The following is a 22,079-nucleotide window of genomic DNA, read 5'->3' as shown; positions in this document are numbered from 1 at the left end:
TGCATAAAGTCAGAGGGATTTTCTAGTCAATAGCAGGAATTAGAGTTTAATGCCTTGTACTAAGAGACTTCATACTCCTGAAATGTGACTTATATAAACTGAATCTTGGCAGATGCAGTGTTTGCTGAAGCTGAAACTTGGAAGCAATGTGAATGTGGTTTCTGAAGCTAATGCACAAAATGCCTTATTTTAAAAATGGCTCTTTTATAGTACTTCACAGCATTTTGTTTTCATTCAGCCTCGACTTAGCAGATCTTTAGAATGTAATTTATGGGCTTTTTCATAGCCTGTTCTTAAAAGGCTGCTAGCAGAACATACCTGCAATCAGACAAAGCCTCAATTATACCCAATTACCCAGAATGTATTTGAAGTGCTTAAGGACCATTCCATAATGAACAGAAATCTTCATCACCTGTCACAGGCAGTTTGAGAGGGATACACCCATCACTTTTGCTTCTGTCCTCAGGTAAAGAAACAAGTCTTTTGACTAGCAGTGCAGATATGGGTTGCACTAACAGTGATGTAAGGTTCGATCGGTTCTGTCTGTAGTTTCCATCTGAAAATGAATAAGAGAGAGCAAACAGCAATTTAGTAAATGAAAAATTAAAAAGGAAAATATTTCCAGAGTCTGCATAGGTCTTAAAATAGACAAAGCCAGTATACAGTTTATGATATAGCAGACTCACCCCTACAATGAAAAGTTGGATTTAGATTAGCAGCCGTTATTCTGCACTTACATTAATGAAAGAATTGTAAAGCTCTTCAGTGAAGTATACTACAAATTCACAATATAGGATTTGGGGGAGTAATTTCTAAAGAAGTAAATCACCTAAAAAAATCTCCTGTAGAACATATTAAATTGTCTGTGTGGTACAGATATGAAACCAGGGTGGCATGTAGTAAAAGGAATAAAAAAAGAAAAGAAGTATTGGGATACTATGGTTACCTTTGTTCAGTAAGGAATGAATGAGATGATACAATAGCATCAGATGGCTAAACAGACATTAAACACAATGCTGGATTCCAGAGCAAACAGATGCATAGATAAATGCAAGCACAGTTCCAAACTGACTGGATTGTTTAACTTTGCACAGATTTTTAAATGACACAAAAAATAGAAGCATATAGCACTGGTGTTATTCAAGGAGCAAAAGACCTACATTACCATACAGAGCAAGGCTTTCACAAGAATTCTGAAAATAAAACATACAAAATAGACCGAACTGCCCAGAACAATAGCCTCATAAGTGTTCTACTCAGAGATCCTGACTTCTTGATGTGAGGAGAGCCAACATGCATATATCTCCAAGCACAAAAATAAGAAATATATTCTTTTCTCTTTAAAGACCAAATCCTGCTCATTTCATTGACGCAAATGGGAGTTTCATTTGACTAAAGTGAACAGGATTTATCCTCTAAATGCAAGTATGTTTTTGTAATGTAGGGGTGAAGGTTCAGCTGTGGGATTTCTAACTGATTTCTTATGGACTCATGCTGAGCAGATGTCAAGGGGGGGAAGCTTACATAAAAGCAAAATCCTGCAAATACAGCTACAAAGAACTGGGGAAGCAGTAGCACAAGCCTGGCCATATCAAAAGGCTCAAGCCAACTTTCAAAGTCTCCCCCAAAATGACAGCAAAAGCTAATACACTTTGTGAGGTTGGAAGCGCAGAAGGGAGGGAACAGTTGCGGTGAACTGATTCACGAGACAAGATGGAACCTGAGCTCTCTCGTTTGAAGCCACAATGCAAGCCATTTGAGAAAGTAATGGGAAAGGAAAAATCTCTAAAAAGATAGATGCAGTAAAGGAGGAAATGACTGTTATGAGAACAAACAAAAAATATTTAACATTAAAAAGGTTGAGTGAGTGAAGGGGACAAATGCAAGATGCTTGAGGAGGAAAACTCCTGACTTAATAAAGGATTCTCAACATGCCCTGGAACAAAAGACTGATGACCTGAAAAACAGTCTAGGTGAAATCATGTTTGTTTAATTGGGGTCTTAAGATATGCTAAACCCCACAACCTGGAAGAATTTTCAGAATCCATGCACCAAAATGCCTTTCAGCTCAATGATAATGATTTGCCTATTACCAGGAGACATCCTGCAAGGAACTCACCTCTAAGAGCAACTAGGATCCACTGTTATGCAATTTCCAAACTCCCATGCACTGAAATTGGTTCTATAGCAAGCTAGAAAAGCCAGCAAAATATGCTGTATCCCTGCCCATACCACATTATTTCTAGTCTGGAAATCCAGAATAAGGGTAGATATTGGATGAGATTAAAAATAAACTCGGTGATAAAAAAAAAGTATCTGTTTTATCCAGCGTGGTTGAGGCGGTTGTGCAGTGCTTTACAACACCAAAAGACACCTGGCTATTCCCTGTGATCTCCATAATGCAGTCACAAGGTGTTGGACCCATCAAGAATCAATAACATGCACTCTAATTAAATTCTACAAACTTACTAACAAAAATCCTGTTAGTGAACTAGCATTGAATTAAATTCTACAAACATCTGCATGTATCCTTACTTTGCTGACAGTGCTGAAAATACCAGAGGCTTTCCAAGGTTTCATAATTTGCCTTTACAAATAGTGCAACATCAACATCTGTTCTCCTCAAAGTGGGTTGTGGCTTGGTGTACAGTGTGTCACCACTGTGTTCTGTTCCATGCTGAGTCCTCCCAGTTTGTTGGGTTGATGCCTCCCTATTTAAGGTGTTTTTTAAGTATGTCCTTGAAGCGCTTCCGCTGCCCTCCATGAGCCCTTCTTCCCTGACTTAACTGAGAGAAGAGCAGTTGCTTCAGGAGGCGTGTGTCAGGCACACGTACACAGTGACCAGCCCAGTTGAGTTGATGTTTCATGACCTGTGCTTCTACACTGCTGATGTTGGCTGCAGAGAGAATGCTGATGTTAGTACGTCGGTCTTCCCAGATGATCCTGAGAATCCTCCTGAGGCAGCGCTGCTGGAACCACTCCAGAAGCTTGAGCTGTAGGTTATCCAGGTCTCACACCCATAGAGAAGGGTAGGGATAACAGCTGCCTTGTAAACCAAGATCTTGGTGCCTGTTTGCAGATCCCTATCACTGAAGACTCCTCTGAGTAGTCTTCCAAAGGATGTGCTGACATAGCAGATCTGTATTTGATATCTGTGTCAATGCTGGCTGTTTGGGAGAGTTGGCTGCCAAGGTATGGAAAATGGTCCACATTTTCCAGGGGTTTTCCACTGATGGTGATTAGTAGAGTACAAAGAGTAGTTTGTGCAGGTGAGGGCTGGTACCTTGATTTTCCCGATGTTGAGAGAGAGACCCAGGCTGTGATAGGCATTTGCAAAAAGATTTAGGGAGCTTTGCAGGTCGGCCTCTGTGTGTGCGAGGATGACACAGTCATCTGCATACTGAAGATCAGAGATGCCAATTCTTGTGAACTTAGATTTTGTTTGGAGACGTCGGAGATTGAGGAGTTGGCCATCCATACAATACTCAATCCCGATTCTGTCAGGAAGGCGGTTACCGATGAGGATCAGGATCAGGATCACAGCAAGGTAAATGGAGAAGAGTGTTGGAGATACAGCCCTGCTTGACACCAGTGCGAATGATGAATGGTTCGGTCTCTGAGCTGTTCCACAGAATGGTGGTAGTCATCCCATCATAGAGTAGTCTGATGATGGAAATTAATTTCTGTGAACAGCTAAACCTACAAAACATTTTCCGTAGGAATCATGATTGATAGAGTCAAAGGCCTTGGTTAGGTCGATAAATGCCATGAACAGTTCCTGGTTTTGCTCTCTGCACTTCTCCTGAATCTCTCGTGCCATGAAGATCATGTCCGTTGTGCCCGGGATGGCCTGAAGCCACACTGTGATTTGGGGAGAAGTTCCTCGGCCAGGGGAAGGAGGCGGTTTAATAGGATCTGGGCAAGGATCTTCCCTATGATGGAGAAGAGGGCAATACCTCTATAGTTTCTGCACAAAGATTTGTCACCTTTCTTGAATATTGTAACAATGTTGGTGTTCTTAAATTCAGGTGGAATTTCTTCACAGGTCCAGATTTTGTCAACGAGTTGGCAAAGTTTGTGCTGGAGCATTGTTCCACCAGCTTTAAAAACCTCAGCAGGGATGCCGTCTGGGCCTGGTGCCTTGTGATTTTTTGTCTGGGTGATGGTATGCCAGACTTCTTCAGAAGATGGGGGATCAGCAAGGTGTTCCATTGCTGAGCGTTGTGGAATGAACTCGATGGTGTCTTCAGAGACTGTGGATCTGTGGTTTAGTAGACTCTCAAAGTGCTCCTTCCTGCATTGTTTAATGGCTGCATTGTCCTTGAGGAGGGTGGAGCGTAAGGGGTTTGGGCCTTTGGAACTTGGCCCATATATAGCTTTTGTTGCTTGAAAGAAGCTTCTCATGTGATCCTGGTCTACGAAACCCTGGATCTCAGAGGCCTTTCTCTTGCCAACACTTCTTTTTTATGTCACATAACCTCCTTTAGTCTTTGACTTTGAGCAGGTGATGAGCCTCATGTTTTCATTGGTTAGAGGAATCATTTTGCCAGGTACAGAATGTATTTCTTTTCTGTTGAATTAATGGTAGGACTTCCTCATTATTTTCATCAAACCAGTTTTGGTGCCGATGAGTGGAATATCGTATGGAAGTGGTGGGCAACCTGCGGCCCATGACAGGCCGCAGGTTGCCCACCACTGTCCTAGTTTCAGCACATGCACTGTGAATAGCATTTTTAAGTTGATCCCAGTGCTCTTGAATGTCAATTATATTGTCAGGCAAGTTAGAGAGTTTCTCAGACAAGTGGCACCTTAAAGATTAACAGATTTATTTGGGCATAAGCTTTCGTGAGTAAAAACCTCACTTCTTCGGATGCACTTCTTCGGCTACGCATCCGAAGAAGTGAGGTTTTTACTCACGAAAGCTTATGCCCAAATAAATCTGTTAGTCTTTAAGGTGCCACCAGACTCCTTGTTGTTTTTGTAGATACAGACTAACACGGCTACCCCCTGATACTTGATCTCAGACAAGTGTTGCTGGATAGTCTCGCAGCTGGCTTGGTCTTGAAGTGCTTTGATGTTGTACCACTTTCGCTTAGTCTTTGGGTGTTTGCAGTGTGGTGGAGCAAGCGGCAGGTACATGAATGATCTTACTAATCAGTGGTCTGTCCAACAGTGATCTGTACCTCTCATGGCTCATGTTATATGGCCATTGGTGTAATCTCAGGCTCTGATTATAACATAGTCAAGGAGGTGCCAGTGTTTGGACCGAGGATGTTTCCAGGTGGTCTTAAATTTGTTGCTCTGCCTAAAGATGATATTTGTGATGAGCAGGTCATGCTCCACACATTTGCTGAGGAGGAGAATACCATTGAGGTTTACATTTCCCACTCCTTCTTTGCCAATTGTGCTGCTCCAGAGTTGGGAGTCCCATCCGACTCTGGCATTGAAATCTCCCAGGAAGATGAGTTTCTCTGCCTTAGGTGTGGCTGTGAAGACTACATCAAGAGCGTTGTAAAACTGCTCTTTGTTGACTTCTTCATCATTGAGTGTTGGGGCGTATGCACTGATGACTGTGGCATATTGGTTGTGTGCTGAGCTTGAGCTGAAGAATTATGAGACGCTCGTTGATCCCCACAGGAAGCTCCAAAAGCTGACTGGCGATCTTATTTTTGATGGCAAAGCCAATCCCGTGAACGGATCTCTCTTCAGGTGGCTTTCCTTTCCAAAAGAAGGTGTAGCCACCCCCATCGGCCCGGCGGGTCTCACTAAGGGCTGCAATGTGAATGTTGAGTCTTGCCAATTCTCTGGCAATTGTGGCAGTTCTTCTTTCTGGGCATTCACTGTGCTGAGAGTCCATAAGGGTGCAGACATTCCAGGTGGAGAAATTCATTGTCTTATATCTCTTATTTTGGCCACACTGTTGAGTGATACCACTGACTGCAGCCATCTAGTCAGAAAAGTGTGAGACAGCCTTGGGGCACCTTTTTTAGTCCCCTCCCCATTTGGGGTGAGCAGAAGGGATCCTGAAAAGCCCTGGTCTGTCACAGCTGCTGCTATCAAAATGCACTTCTGTTTCATCCAAGCACAAGATGACCATCACACGGCTGCTGCCTCTGTGCAGATTTGTGACTGAAGACTCCCAGAGATCACTGTGCCTGTCTTCACCACCACTCGTCCATCGCTGCAGGGCTTTGTATGGGTGTGAGCCCTTTGGCAGAGGCCAGCGCGTGAAATCTTTTCATGTGGGGAAACAGGTGCTTAGGCGGTAACCACACGAGACTTGAGAGGAGGAAAATCCTGACCCAATGGCAAGGGAATCCAAGAGAACCAGGGACCTCCCTCCTGCTGCAGCTCTCATCCGCCTTCACAGCCACAGAGTACTACAAGGTCCTCTTATGCACCCGATTTGCCGTTGGGGTCTTGCACCTCACATATACCAGAAGGAACAACCTCAGACAAGAAATCATCTCATGCTCCCACACGCTGGAAGAAAAAAAAACCCAGGAAATCTACCTGGAGCTCATGCAGGAAATCAAAACCAACAGAAGTTGGTCCAATAAAAGATATTCCCTCACCCACTAAGGATGTGACACATTCTCCACCAGAAGTCTTTAAATCAAGATTGGATGTTTTCTCTAAAAGATATGTGCTACCAGAAGTGATGTACTTGATGCAGGAACCACTGTGTGAAATTCTATGGCATGTGCAATGCAACAGGTCAGACTAGATGATCATAATGGTTTCTTCTAGCCCTAAAATCTATGTGCCTAGAGGCAATGAGTGACTTAGTGGTCAAGAATAAAAATGAGGGACAGAAATGCCACCTTGAGGATATCCATGTTTACTTAAATGTACAAGTAGTAAGCAACTGAAACAAAGGCACATGCAATAACAAAAAGGACTACTACCTCACAATTAATTACAAATTAAATATGACTTGAATGGGAATAAACTGTTTAAATATATTCATGTCAGAAGTATTCTGACATATCTGATAAATGATGAAGAACAAGGGAAAGGGATGTTTGAATAAATGAACTCACTGAAGGACAACCAACATACTAGAAATACAAACTTTATAAATTGACACCCAATCCTAACGTTGTAATTACTTTGCCAACAAAGGCACACTGAGGAAAGGATCTGTAAATGCTGTTCTACCCAGTTTCTTTTCACAACACCCTTCATTATGATGTGGCAATAGCAAATTCCTGGCACATTATTCTAATTATGCTAATAGTGCTTAATCTATAAGCCCCTTCATGAGACCTAATGAACACCACTGAAGTTATTGAAAATAGAGGAAAAGGAAAACAATTTTAATCTCAAATGCTACACCCCAATTTGAAATTTCATGTACTGCATGGGATTTACAAAGAGTCTTAAAAGAGTTAGGTACTCAGGCTAGGATTTTAAAAGGAGCCTAATGCAGTTGGGTGCCCAAATCTCATGGGCTTTCAGTGGGAATTGGATAGTTAGATCCCTTAAAACCTTTGAAAATCCCACCCTTCTCATGGGACTGTAGCTATAGGGAGGGAAGGGATAGCTCAGTGGTTTGAGTATTGGCCTGCCAAACCCACGGTTGTGAGTTTAATCCTTAAAGGGACCATTTAGGGATCTAGAGCAAAAATCTGTCTGGGGATTGGTCCTGCTCTGAGCAGGGGGTTGGCCTACATGACCTCCTGAGGTCCCTTCCAACCCTGATATTCTATGACTAAAGACAAAGATTACAGATGCTGGGCCATATTCTGCTCTCAAATCATAGTAACCATGGAGTAACTCCAGTGAAACCTATGAAGTTGTGATGAATTTATACTGTTGCAACGGAGAGCAGAATATATAGTCCATGTAGCCAATCAGTGTTAAAAACAATTTGCAGTCCACACATGAATTTAGCATACTAACTACTTGCTTTAGTGGAGCTAACTGGTTGAGTATGAGTAAAGTTTGCAAGCTCAACCCTAAATCTTAGGGAATCCAAATCCTAAAGCCTTTTAGGCAAGGAAAACTCCCACTGACATCAAAATTTGACTAAAAAAAAATCAACTCAAACAATAATTTGTATCATTTGCTTTATTCCTGATGAGAGGTAAAGATTTTAAGGCCAGAAGAGATCATTAGATCATCTAGTCTGACCTTCCATACAACACAGGCCATTGAACTTCATCCTGTTACACCATTATGATCCAAATGTGGGTTCTTTTCCTAGTTGTTTAGACTTGCTGTATCACTTTTTACAAACAACAGCATTCTTGTACCTCAGTTTCCATATCTGTCAAATGGGGATAACAATTCTTCCCTATTTTCCAGGGGTGTTGAGCAATTTAATTCATTAGAGTTTGTAAAGTGCTATAACGTCATTGGAAAGTTGCCATTGTGAGAATCTAATAATTACATTTCTACAGCACCTTCCATTAAATTCTTTATGCATCCAGGTGCAAGCATAATCTTTCACACTGTCCTACTGCTTTTCAGCACACTTGGAATAAAGAATCATATGCGGGGAGGGGGAAGTGCAAAAAATCTAAGAGGGACTGGGAAATTGTATGGACTTTTTTTACCCTCCTAACCACAGTATATTATTTTATTCCTAATTTCTTACTTTAATATTTCCTGATTATTTTTAAATACAAAGGAGTGTGTGGTGCAGGAATTATTTTGTGTTGTTTGTTTTGATCCAGATCCAGTGCACAGAAAAAGGGAGGACAGTATTACTATATGTTGTCATTTCTGTTTATTAAAGTCACCCTCTACAAGGATCAGATAAAACAAAAGAAAGTCAATAAACAAATGTGGCCCAAAATGTATTCTGTTATTGACAAAATTCAGTAAAATAATTCCCCTTTTATGCCCTAACATACCATTTTAATGATCTAAAATATATTTGAAAAAAGATTAACTGTGACTGAACACCGGGCCATAATTGTACATACTCACATCTTTGACTTTTTGGTGCATTAATAATAAAATGGTATTCGTTTTGAAATATCTGAAGTGCATGCCTCATTAAATTTTCACCTAAAGCTTAATGGAAATTTGACAAAGTTTTATGTTGAGAACAGACACCCCAAGCAGGACTTTACAGCACACTACGAAAATTAAATTATGGCATAAAAGACAGAATGAAGTGTGTTTTGTTGAGTAAGAGGTTCTCTCTCGTTAATCCCCTTGAGTGAAGAGTTAGTTTAGTGCATTTCTTTGGTGATAGAGATGTGTGTATTCTTAGCATTGCATCTGACCGCCCTCTGACAAACACTTGATCTTGCACTAAGCCTGATGAAAATGTACTGTGAGAATCTCTGGCACTTACAGAAGTGCTCTTTCAACAGAAATTCACCCCATTTTTTTCTGATTGAGTCAACAACTGGTGTGCCACCCCTGCTGCTTATTGTATTAATCATGATTGTTTCAGTTACCCTGACTTTCTCCCACCCTGCCTCCCAATCTTCATTGTATTCATCTGTTGTTTCTAATTGTATGCTGAGAAAGGAATGGACTGTCATTATTAGGTATGTACAGTGCTTAGCATAATGGGATCCCAAACCCAGATTAGGGCCTCTCGGAGAAACAAGGACTTTATTATGATATAAATCATAATAATTCTGCTCTGCAACACCTGTTCTCAAACCCTCAGTGACGACTATTTACTTTCTGTCACAGCAAGCACTACTTCTAATATTGATGTGATTCTGCCTACATGAAGAAGTAACCTGTCACCCTCTGTATTAATGCTGATGGAAGAAAACAACTTGCGCTGTTCAGTTGTGGGAGAGGAGGTCAATTAATGTGTGAAAGGTTGTTAGACCCCTTCTGCACCTTTAGAGAGGAGAAGCTCTATGAAAACCACGTATCTTCTCCACAAACAGAGATGTGGAGGCCATCCATGTTTCTCTCCCTGGGCAGATATAGCCCAGCAGAGGGGATGTCAGTCCCCCCACCCATGTCTCAAATATGGAGAGTTCCATGGAAGTGGGTGTCGTGCAGTATGCATGTAAGGCGTGAGGTATATCAGAGGAGGAAGGCCATTTTGTGGGCATACTTGAATGGAGTGCATACTTGAAGACTACCTTACAGTGGTGGAAGGAGAAAATAAAGGCGGAAGGTGTCCTGGGAGGTATAGATTAAGTAGTTGAGAATGCATGGGGAAATGTGCCCCTGGTATAGGAGAATACAACATTAGGAAGGAGCGCTCCCTGGAACAGACGACAATGGAGTACAGCTGGTCACAAGCAACCTCCCCTACTATTTTCATTCATCTCCTAATGAAAAAGGCACAACATAAAGAGCCTAGTAATGTATGTCAGCTCAGAAGTATTTTGTTTTCCTACCACTATCATTATTGGTAAGTGAAGGCAGAACACTACTTTTTGGTCTTTGTAAAAAAGGTCCAAAACTCTGAGATTCTGTAAGCAGGGATTTAGTGTATTCACATGGCTACAGGAATTGGGATTTGGATTGGGGGAGGGATAGCTCAGTGGTTCGAGCATTGGCCTCCTAAACCCAGGGTTGTGAGTTCAATACTTGAGGGGGCCATTTAGGGATCTGGGGCAAAATTGGTACTTGGTCTTGCTAGTGAAGGCAGGGGGCTGGACTCGATGACCTTTCAGGGTCCCTTCCAGCTCTATGAGATAGGTATATCTCCATATATATATATTTTTTTTAACCATAAAATATCACCAGACTCTTGAAAAAATTGTGTTGGCAACACTGTGCGTGTTTGTTTATATACTTTCACACGGATTTGATTTTTTTTGTGGTGGGGGGGTGGAATTCATCTTGGTTTGCACTAATTGAGAGTGTCCCTTTAAACAAATGCTACTTTTGTTCTTAAAAACAAAACAAACAAACAAAAACACCAAACAGGAGCACTTTGCAAGATTGGAACCCATGTCTCTAGAGGGAAAAGAATCTTGCATGATGGTCACTGTCATTTCATCCCCCGCCCCCAACAAATCTGGTCAACCATAGAAAAGAAAAACGCCACTCCTCTGTCTCTTAGTACAAATCACTTGGTCTTAATGCCCACTTAATGTACTATAAAAACACTGTCAGTCTTGTTTCTTTTTAAGTTAAATGGAATTGAAAGAAACACATTTATTTTGCAAAGGCAAAACCACTGACACATGTTGATGCAAAAGTATCTTACAGCTGCTGCGCCTGCTCTCTCCCCCCCGCATTCCTTCCCCTGCCCCCGCTGTAGAATATTTAATAAAATAGGAGGAATACAAACAAAATTTTAGCCAAATCATAGTCCAATAGCACTTTTGCCTTCTTAAATTCTATACTATTAATTGCTGTTGTTAAGGATATTTAAGAAACTCTACAAAACTAATTTCAATTGTTTCTTTAGTTGAGCAATCAAAATTAAAAGAACTCTAAGAAAGGTGGTCTGGGTAATCAGTTAAGCAGTTGTTTAATGAAGGAATTACTTATACCCTATCTTTCTTTAAAAAGTTAAAGATTTTAGTAATATAAATTAATTATAAAATTTCATATTTTTGCAAATTGCTCTTCACATGCAAAGGACTTTTCCAAATTTCCCAAATGTGACCGCTGATTTGTGGTGTGCAACTTGAGACCCTTTGGGACTGATTTCAAGAGATGCTGAGCATCTGCAAATTTCACTGAAATGTGGGTGCGCAACACTCCTGGAAAAAAAATAATCAGGCCCAAGATGTCTCCTCTGGGGCACTCAAAAATCAGTGGCCTCTTTAAAAAATGTTGACCACAGTACATTACACACACTGTGATCGTGTTATACGAGTCTTACATAATTCTCACTTAAAACATTAACGCTGCCTATTGTCCCAAATCACCTTCTGTTGAACAAATATATATTTATAATAAAATATTCCTAACACAAATTTTGTCATGATGGAAATACTACCTGACGTGGCATCCTAAAATGTACTACAGTAGGAATTAATTGGTGTTTAGCTCAGAACAGTTTGGAAATGTTATTGCTCATGCTCAGGATTATGGTTTTGAATGAAATATTTATCTATTAAACATTTCTTATTTTTTCCCAGAATGCCTAGTGATTAGTTCACTTCAAGAATTGTATGTTTGCAAAGCATGCATCTCAGATGTAGCTGCCTTTGTGCCCCTAGAGCACAGACCCCTAAGCTGTGCTATGTCCTTCAAAAATACAAATCAAATTTACCTACCAAGTTTGACTTTTTATCGCTTTTTAAATTGAAATACCGTAGGCCATTTTGAATGAAAGTACCAAGTGGATTATAATGCTCTTCTTCAACTTCATTAAAAAGCATTCTTGGTCTAAGATCCATTTGGGTGTCTCTCGACTGCTTGTGTGCACTGGGGCCAATTCTTCCGTACCATAACACCACGTGAGTGTTTGTGTCCATGATTAATTTGGCCCATCGTACTGATATGGAAACACATCCATTCCCACTGAATCTATCACTCTTTTACTATAAGTCTGGGTCGTTCCCTTAAGTATTCTTTGAATGTGAGAACTTTGAAAACATAAAATGACACCATAAGAATAAGAAACCAAATAAGAGACACAAAAAACATTCACTTTATAGTTTATTCCTACCAGGATATTCTGTGCTCATAAAATTGGAATGATTGACCATCTGCAAGCTGTAGCCCTTTATATATTCACAAGCTAAATGCGAGGCAGCTCTCAGCAGGGCAAGTTTCCTTGCTTGGCTTTTTATTGATAATACTCCCTTTTAATCCTGAAGGCCATGTGTGTGTGAGATGATTCGTTCAGTATCTTGTTATGGAAAGCAGTAACTTTACATTTTTATAAGGCGAGGAAAAATTAGCCAGGGTGATATGTCCGTAAAGAGCTTTTAAAAAACAAACAAACAAAAAACCAACAGCAGCACAGTCACTACATGTGTCTAGTCTACCCGCTCATACCCCCCAAGTTGCTGACCATGCATTCATTTCTGGAGGAAGTTTTACTCCTGGCTGGGAATATTTCATATCAGCTGTAGTAACTATTTTATTCAGTGTTGAGATGTTATTTATGAATGAAGCCCTTCTGAGGGTGAACAATGTTAGAATGCAGTAAGATATACAGAACTGCCCTCTTCTCTACCCCTCTTCCCCAGTAAATTAATACTGCTACCTGTTCCACACACAAGTCTTGGCTTGGGTGGCTCTGACTAGGGTGACTGTTCCCTGCTCCTTATCTAGCTGCAGCACACCAGAATGAAATAACAATGATAATAATGCTCCAACTGTTGATTTCAAAGTGCTTTGCAAAGGTGGGCAAGTGTTGTTATCCCCATTTTACAGATAGGGTAACTGAGATAATAATATATATGGAGACCTACCTATCTCATAGAGCTGGAAGGGACCCTGAAAAGTCATCAAGTCCAGTCCCCTGCCTTCACTAGCAGGACTAAGTACTGATTTTACCCCAGATCCCTAAGTGGCCCTCTCAAGGACTGAATTTACAATCCTGGGCTTAGCAGGCCAATGCTCAAACCACTGAGCTATCCCTTCCTCAGCATCACTACCTGTATTGCCTTCCCTCAGGCTTTGTGGAGGGCACACCACAGGTCCTGGGATCCACACAGGGGAAGTAGATGTGTGGGAGAGGAGCAGGCAGCTCCTGTATTATCTGCACATGCCCTGCAGAGCTCACTGGAGCAAGATAACACAGCCTCTAGGCTTCCCTCCCCTTTGCATCATGGATCAACCATAAAGGATGGTTCTCAGAGTAGCCACCAGCTGCAGGAGCCCTGTCAGCTGGGGTCCTTTGAGATTACAGTTTCAGATGAGGGGGTACCAAAGACATGAGCCTCCATGTGGATGACCTTTATTTCTTGCTGAGCCCCCGGGGCTGAGTGACTCTTAGGGTATCCATTAAGTTGGTGGGCAGGCCCTCTGGCCACTTGGGTGAAGGGAGAAATCCTGCCTTTTCCTAGTAGTGCTCAGATACCCTGGAGATAGGCACTGTGTAAGAATCAATGGAATAACTGGGAAAGAGGAGAACCTCACAGAGATATTCTCCTTTTTAGCGCCTTCCTGCAGGAGAGGGCGATCAGGCCAATAGGTGGCAAAATAACTGCCCTGCTTATGGTTTAGTAAGTTTACAGCAGCCAGAATCTGCATTTGGAACACCCATGACATCTTAAATGAGTGTTCTGTTATGAACAAGCAAGCAATATTATGTACCCATAATAATGAGATTTATTCTTATTAAAAATAATAAAAATCTTATAACACACTATAAGGGAATGGAATGGAAATATAAAATCTTTAGGAAAACACTGATTGTGATAGCTTTAGGATATCAATTATTTTGTTTATAACACACAGTGATTCAGAATCTCTCACGTTCAGTATATATGTTGCAGAAAACACAAAATAAAGTTGTATGTGCTACCTGTAGTATGGTATGTGTAACCTATAAAACAATATGCATTTGAAATTTGAAGACCACAAAGCTACGCTTCGCTAGATAGTCCCATGCCCCTGACATGAGGTGATTTATTTTGGGCCTTGGTCTTGCCCTTGCCCTTCTTTGGATGTCATTCCAGATGTCATTCATTGCCCTGTACTTCACTTTCCCTGAGCTTTTTTTCTCTCTTTTAACCTAAGCTAGTTAAATCTTGATTTGGGAGAAAGTGCCAGGTGCCCTTACATTTTCATATTTAGGAACTGACTCTATGATCTTCACACAGGACAAACTTCCTACATAAGGGATAAAGGATTTGGTACTTATTTGAAAAACTGATCAAAAGTCATAATTATGTGACAGCTGTGTCGTGGCTTATGGGAAATGAGTTAATAATTTCAGTCCAGTTCCTATAGAATGGATATCCATATCACAAAACAAACAAAAACAAAAACACCACCACCACCAGAACAGGCACATGCTGTCAGTAAAATGGAAGTAATAAAAGGAAACTAATTTATTATCTTACCCCTGGATGTGGTCACTGTAGGCCAGGGCTGGGGCAATTTGTCAGTAAAACTTTCATTGCCTCTGCCTATGGAATAAAATTATGTCTTATAGCTGTTGCATGAATTAACAAGGGACACCATCCTTAAGGATTTCAGTCCCTGTTTACAATCCGGAGCATTTCATATGTACTAAAATTCCCTTTTAGAATTTACTTTTTTAAAAGTGATTATTACATTATGTACCACTCCTGTGTAATAATCTAATATGCTGATAAGGTAACAAATCTGTAGAAGAGGCATGCTCTATTGCAGTACAATAAGGTACAGAAAGACACAGACATTGTATTCCTCCTCCTCCTCTTTGTTTCTTTGCTATAGTAACAAATGTCAAGTCATTTTTGCTTAGGCGTGGTCTACACTGCTATGTCGGTCACGGGTGTGCAAAAACCAGATCCCTGAACAACATAGCCATGCAGACCTAACCCCCAGTGCAGCCGCAGCTATGTCAACAGAAGAATGCTTCTGTTGATGTAGCTAACTTTGTTCAGGGATTTGGTGTTCCAACACAGAAAGAAAAACCCCTTCTGCTGCATAGGCTGTTTCTACACCATGGCATTATGCTGGCGTAGCTATGCCAGTATAGTGTCCACGGTGTAGAGACAGCCTCAGATTGCTTATTTCTCTCAGTCACTTTGCTTAGCTCTTTCTACAGTTCCCATGCTTGTTTCTGATCTTATCATACCTTTGTGTGTAATGGCAGATACTTATCATTGCACTTGTGAAAGAGTAGTAAGACAATCCCCTTACTTTCTCTTTTGACTGCCATCTGTTAAAGCGTCTCCTCGGAGAAATCAACAACATTCCATATTGGAACTCTGAATTGCAAATATGTCATCATCTGCAAACCTTATGAAAATAATTCCCTCTGGAAAAAATAAGAGTCTCCACTAGAAATTATTGCAGGAGACTAAAATAAGCTATATGGGAGGCTCTGCATGGATTTTACGGTAAGGCTGATGGTGGACCCTATACAACCAAAAAGAGGAAGACTACGGGTATGTCTACACTTAGAGCTGGAGGTGTAATCTTCAGTTTCAGGAGACATACACATGCCAACTCAGTCAGAGCTAGTGCACTAAAAACAGAATAGCTGCTATGGCACAAGCAGTGTCAAAGACTAACCTTTTTTTCCATTTGTTTTTTTGAGAATGATCATGCAAAATACGCTCAGAGTTTTGCTTTTCCCCATGAGTAATGCACAGCGCTTAGTTTGTAACGAAAGACCTGCCGGGGCTCAAGCTATTAGGTACTAAGGCTCAAGCAATTTTTATCTATTCATAACGGATGCAGCAAGCCCAGAGGTGCTGAGACTATGAACTTCCAAGCCTAGAGGTTCCTGGACTCAGCCCTGGCAAGCTCTGGCACAAGTTAAGCACTGGTCATGCATAATAAATAAATAAAAATTAAAAAAAAAAATTCTACCATCTACCCTTTAGCATTCTCACTCATAAAATAAACCAAAATGTGTGTCTTGATTTTACACAGTTTGCAGCAACATAAAAATAAATTATAGGAAAGCTACAGTGTTAATTTTAGCACTGTGTGATGTTAAAGTAAAAGTAATTTCTAACTGACATAAAGATTAATCCAGTTACAATGTGTCTATTGGTACCACTATATTTGAACGATTCCTGGACTAATTTTAAATTAAATGGGACACACGCATATGACAATGCAAATGCATATGACAAACAAGTACCAAATGAATTACTACGATAAATATGAAATTCCCATGCAATGATAGGATGGTTAAAATAAAGTGAACCCTCTATATTTATGCGTTGTTTTAAAGGTCTTTTAGCTAATGCTAAATTATAGCAAACCACATGTCTTAATACACAGAAGACTTACCTGATCAAAACACCCTGTAATCATAGTGTTATAAGATCTGCTTTCATAGTAAGCTTTCATACCCCCTTCATTTTGGAGAATGACTATTTCATTCAGTGTCTCAAAAGCAAAAATTCTATTACTGTGATGTGCAGCTGTTTATCTAATGTAGAAGCTTGGCTCATGTACAAATAGTAATTTGATTGCAATTGTTAGGGAGGTAAAAGTATGGCAAATTAAGCAAAAATGACATTTTCCCCCAGAACAAAGGGGTGGGTATCATCATATAACCCCCATCTGCAGTACATGTTCATTCTTGGAACAAGTCAATAAAACCTTAAGGCGGTGATTTTCAATTATTATGTTCTCTAGGCCCAATTCATAAGTGATGTAATCTCTGTGCATGGATGACCTTCACAACAGTTACACGGGGTGGGGGGGAATCACCTCTCACAGAAAACAGTATTCATAAATTTGAGTTGCTTGGTGTTAATCTCTCCCTCTGGGATACACCACACCCATCACTTAAGGCCAGATTTTCAAAGGAATTTGATTGTATAAAGATGCAGATAGGCATCTAGTGGGATTTTCAAAAGTACCTAACTGACTAGCTCCCATTTATTTGAATGGGATTTAGGCACCTAGGTGATTTAGAAAATTCCACTAGGTATCTACCTGCCTCTTTAGGTGCCTGAATACCTTTACAAATCTGCCCCCAAGAGCCTAAGACAACTGGGGGCTTGGGGGTTTTGTGTGTGTACATGATGCATTAGTCTGGCCCAGAACGTGTAAATTGTAATGTGCACTAGCATGTTGCATACGAACTGGCCTGCATGGATACTGCTGGAGTGCACTAAAAGTTCCCTAGTGCATGTTAACATAGTCCCATTTCAAACAGTACTACAGTAACTCCTCACTTAACGTTGTAGTTATGTTCCTGAAAAATGAGACTTTAAGCGAAACAATGTTAAGCAAATCCAATTTCCCCATAAGAATTAATGTAAATAGGGGGGGTTAGGATCCAGGGAAATTTTTTTCACCAGACAAAAGACTATATTATATATGTATACAAAGTATAAGTTTTAATCAAACAATTTAATACCGTACACAGCACTGATGATTGTGAAGCTTGGTTGAGGTAGTGAAGTCAGAGGGTGGAAGAGGGTGGGATATTTCCCAGGGCATGCCTTACTGCTAAATGATGAACTAGAACTCAGCTGAGCCCTCAAGGGTTAACACATTGTTGTTAATGTAGCCTCACGCTCTACAAGGCAGCACGAATGGAGGGAGGGGAGACAGCATGGCAGACAGAGACAGACACACACCCTGTGTGTGTGAGAGAGAGAGAGAGATGCACATTGCCCCTTTAAGTACGCTGACCCCACTCTAAGTACATTGCCTTTTTAGATCAGGAAGTTGAGACAGCAGCTGCTGCCTGCAAGCTCCCTCCGTCCTGAGCCCTGTCGTGCCCCCACCTGCTCTATGGAGATGGGGTAAGCAGGTGGCAGGGGGGAAGGGGACACACTGATATTAGTCCCCCTCTTCCCCTCCCCTCCACAGCAAGCAGGATACTCCCGGGAGCAGCTCCAAGGCAGAGGGCAGGAGCAGCACATAGCAGTGGGGGGAGGGACAGCTGAACTGCCAGCAATTGATAGCCTGCTGGGCAGCTGCCGCACAGGGAACTTAGGGGAGCGGGGAACTGGTGGGGGGCTGCCAGTCCACCCTGGTTCCAAGCCCCCATCAGCTAGCTCCAACCGGCTGCTCTTTCTGCAAGCAGTGGACAAAGCAGGCGGCTTCCAAACGACGTTATACGGGAGCATTGCGCAACTTTAAACGAGCATGTTCCCTAATTGATCAGCAACATAACAATGAAACAACGTTAACCGGGATGACTTTAAGTTAGGAGTTACTGTACACTGATACACACTAGGAAACTTTTAGTGTGCAGAAGCAGCATTCACATGGATCAGATAGTGCATGACATGCTAGTGCACGCTAGGATTTATACCCCTCTGGCGTAGACTAACACACTGAGTAGACAAGCCCTTTGTCTTATTGATGATTAATGGGACTTAAGGTCCTATGCCATTGAGGCACTTTTGCAAAGTTTACCTTTAATTAAACACTTGTCTGTCTACATTGCTGGTATTTGTACTTTGCTTACAGAATGAGTATAAACAATCTCCATTCGTTTAATCCTTTGAGGCCAAATCCTGCAAGAAGTGGAACACCAACTGTGTGGGGAGAACACTCTCTTGATAGTAGGTCAGCACCCCAGAGAAGTATGTGATTTGTAGTTTTGCTATTTTTGTGGTTCAGTTAGAAGAATTTGCTTAATGAGTGGTTAAGTAATTTTCCTTCTGTTTACCCTTAATTATTCCAAATGAAGCCTGTTGCTTAGACAAACAGATGTACTCCCAAACTGATATACCGCCCTACTGAAGTAGCTAAAATGTCTAGTCAAAAGTTTTCCTATTAGCATTAAGTCATCATGACATGGCCTAGATCAGATATTATGCACATTCTTTACACACCAGAATACACCAAGTGGAGGGCTTGGGGGTTTTGTGTGTGTTTATTTTCAGTCCTACAAAGCAGCTGAAGTGGCTGGGTTGCAAAGATCTGCTTTGTTCTCCTAAACCAGGGGCTCTCAAACTGGGGGTCAGGAACCCTCAGGGGTCGCGAGGTTATTACATGGGGGGTCGCGAGCTGTCAACCTCCACCCCAAACCCTGCTGTGCCTCCAGTATTTATAATGGTGTTAAATATATAAAGAAGTGTTTTTAATTTATAAGGGGGGTCGCACTCAAAGACTTGCTATGTGAAAGAGGTCACCAGTAAAAAAATTTGAGAGCCACTGTCCTAAACTATCTTCTTTTATTCTCCACTGAAATAAGTAATGCTGGTGCTGTGTGTTACAGGTCAACTTCTGTGTTGGTTTGAGAAAGACAGGAGTATTGAAGCCCCAGCTAAATAAAACTTGGCTGCTGATTTTTTCAGCAAGAGCTGAGGGTGCTGTGCCTCTCTACAGCATTCAGCTAAATCAGGGCCCCCATTTTACTGAAGAGAATTGTTTAACCTTTTTTCAGTTGTAAAGAAAAGATTATTGTTGTGCAGTCGTGAAGAACTGTAGTGCTTATTATAATTTCAGGAGAATGATGTACTATTTACAACTGTGGAGCACTTTTACAACTGGTAGTGAAAACTAATTATTCCATGTAATATTTCTGTAAACCACTTCTCAAACTTACTTCACTATGTACATTAAATAATAATTATGGACACTAATCTAATCTATATCTATACTTTTTTACAGGAAATAAGGAAAAAAGTCTCCCCTGTTTGAATTATTCTTTATGTCCAGTAGAAATGTAAAGCATCATTGCTGGAAACAAAGATAATCAACCCCCCATATTAAGATTTATTTCAGTCTCTCTGATAATTTGCTGCTGCTTTTCTTCTGTGAATCATGGTAATTCTCTGATGACTAATGCTTCCCTTATCAGTAGAATACTTTTCCCACCCAACCCACAGCAGTATTCGTAAGAAGAAAACAGTTTGTACTCTGATCTCCAATACCTTGTCACTTGCAATTACAGCAAATTAGCTGTTTCATGCCTTTATAGCTAATGAAAAAAGGTCAGAGGGTTTTCTTTTAAGCAAAACTTTGTTTTTGTGCAGTTCCCTTTAAATAATAAGAAAAGTTATCCTCCAGTCAGTATTATTATTTATTTATTTACATATGCCATTCTTCTGACTCCATTCTACTGAGTAGATAAAAGCTAATGTGTCCACTGGCAGTAGCCTCTGAGTACAGTTTTGTGATCTCAGGCACATTAAAAAAATGAACTGAACTCATAATAATCTGAAAAGACCATGCATGGCAACAGAATAAAGCAATCAGGAAAGATGGAATAAAAATATAATGTTCAAGCAAAGAAAAATCACAGGGAAAAGAAATACAATTAAAAACACAAAATCAATGCCACCCCCTTACTGATTAACTAACTAGGGCCCCTATCCTGCAAACAATTACACCCATGCTTAACTTTATTACAGTGAGACTGCATCGGCCTAAGGTGCTGCAGTGCCTCATGGGAGTCTGGGTACTTCACGCTCCTATTTTCTCCAATGGCCCATCTCCTTGGCTAGACTACCTCTTCCATGATGCACCACAGTCTCCCCTCTGACTGAGCCACGTGGTGCTGCAAAGAAGTCACATGGCTGCAGGTGCATCCCAATTCAGGCCAAAAATAAAATTTGAAATATTGGAATTTCACCACGCAGACATTCTAACTTTTGCTCAGTTCTATATATAATTACATTTTTTAATAACACTTGTATTAACTTTTCCTCAAATTACCTCAAAGCACTTTTCTAATAAAGTTTCCACTATGTATTAATTAAGTTTCCCTAAGTATTTATCTGAGTAATTATGGCCATTGTTCCCAAAGTTTCCAAGCTCCTGATTATATCCTTCTGGGAGTTAATATATTAAAGGTGGACAAAAAAATACACAGAAGTTGCATGAATTGCCCAAGTTCTCTCAGTCAGCAAGGGTCAGAGCTCAGGCTCACAGTTTATTATTTTATATTGTTTGATTTATGTTGGTTTTTCCCACTTCCATACAGACTGTCCCCAATCACCCACGTACCAAGCACTGCAATTGTCCTTTTTAAATACAAAGACTCCTTACAACACTTTCAGATAACTTGCCCCCTCTTTCTAAGTCCCCCTCAACCTGATGTGCCTGCCCCATGTATGACTGAAAGGCCTGTTATTTCCTGATGTTTTTTTTCTTCTCTCTCTGCTGTCTAGGGTGTGTCACCACAGGTTTCAGGTACAAGAAGGCAGAAATGAATCATATACTTTATGATTGGGCAGTTATGAATCATATACTTTATGTCATAGTGGTCTGAGGCTCTGAAGATGCTGCAAAGGTTTGTCCACCACCAACCCCTCTACTTAGGTATTCCCCCTTTCTCTCTCTCTCTCTCACACACACACACACAAGCCAAAAAAACAACTCATATAGTCCTGAACTGCTGACATTATCAAGGTCCTGATATTGTAAATGTGTCACCATCTGTTGCACCTGAGGGGCAGGTTGCTGGGGATATGTCCCCTTCCTCCCAAAGTCTTGGCTCTGGGGATGATGGATACAGGTGGCATGGATAGCATTGAAACAGCTCCTTTCCTATGATGCTGCAAGTTTAAAGTGACCTTTCTGAAGGTCATTCAAGTCAAGAGCAGAACTAAGAGTAGAACTCATCTTCTGACTTCAAATCCTGAGTTTGT

At 40.9% G+C, this 22,079-nt stretch overlaps 1 protein-coding gene across 1 annotated transcript in view; it reads right to left on the bottom strand.

The window, feature by feature from the left end:
- NAALADL2 (N-acetylated alpha-linked acidic dipeptidase like 2) overlaps positions 1-22,079 on the bottom strand; it is a 550,593-nt gene that overhangs the window by 255,178 nt on the left and 273,336 nt on the right. The window contains exon 5 of the mRNA XM_065411094.1: positions 413-556. Coding sequence (XP_065267166.1) covers positions 413-556 — 144 coding nt within the window. The remainder of the gene's footprint in view (positions 1-412; positions 557-22,079) is intronic.

This window comes from Emys orbicularis, chromosome 9, assembly GCF_028017835.1.
Source record: "Emys orbicularis isolate rEmyOrb1 chromosome 9, rEmyOrb1.hap1, whole genome shotgun sequence".
In the NCBI taxonomy this organism is placed as follows: Eukaryota; Metazoa; Chordata; order Testudines; family Emydidae; genus Emys; species Emys orbicularis.
This window is presented reverse-complemented; position numbering and strand designations above follow the sequence as displayed.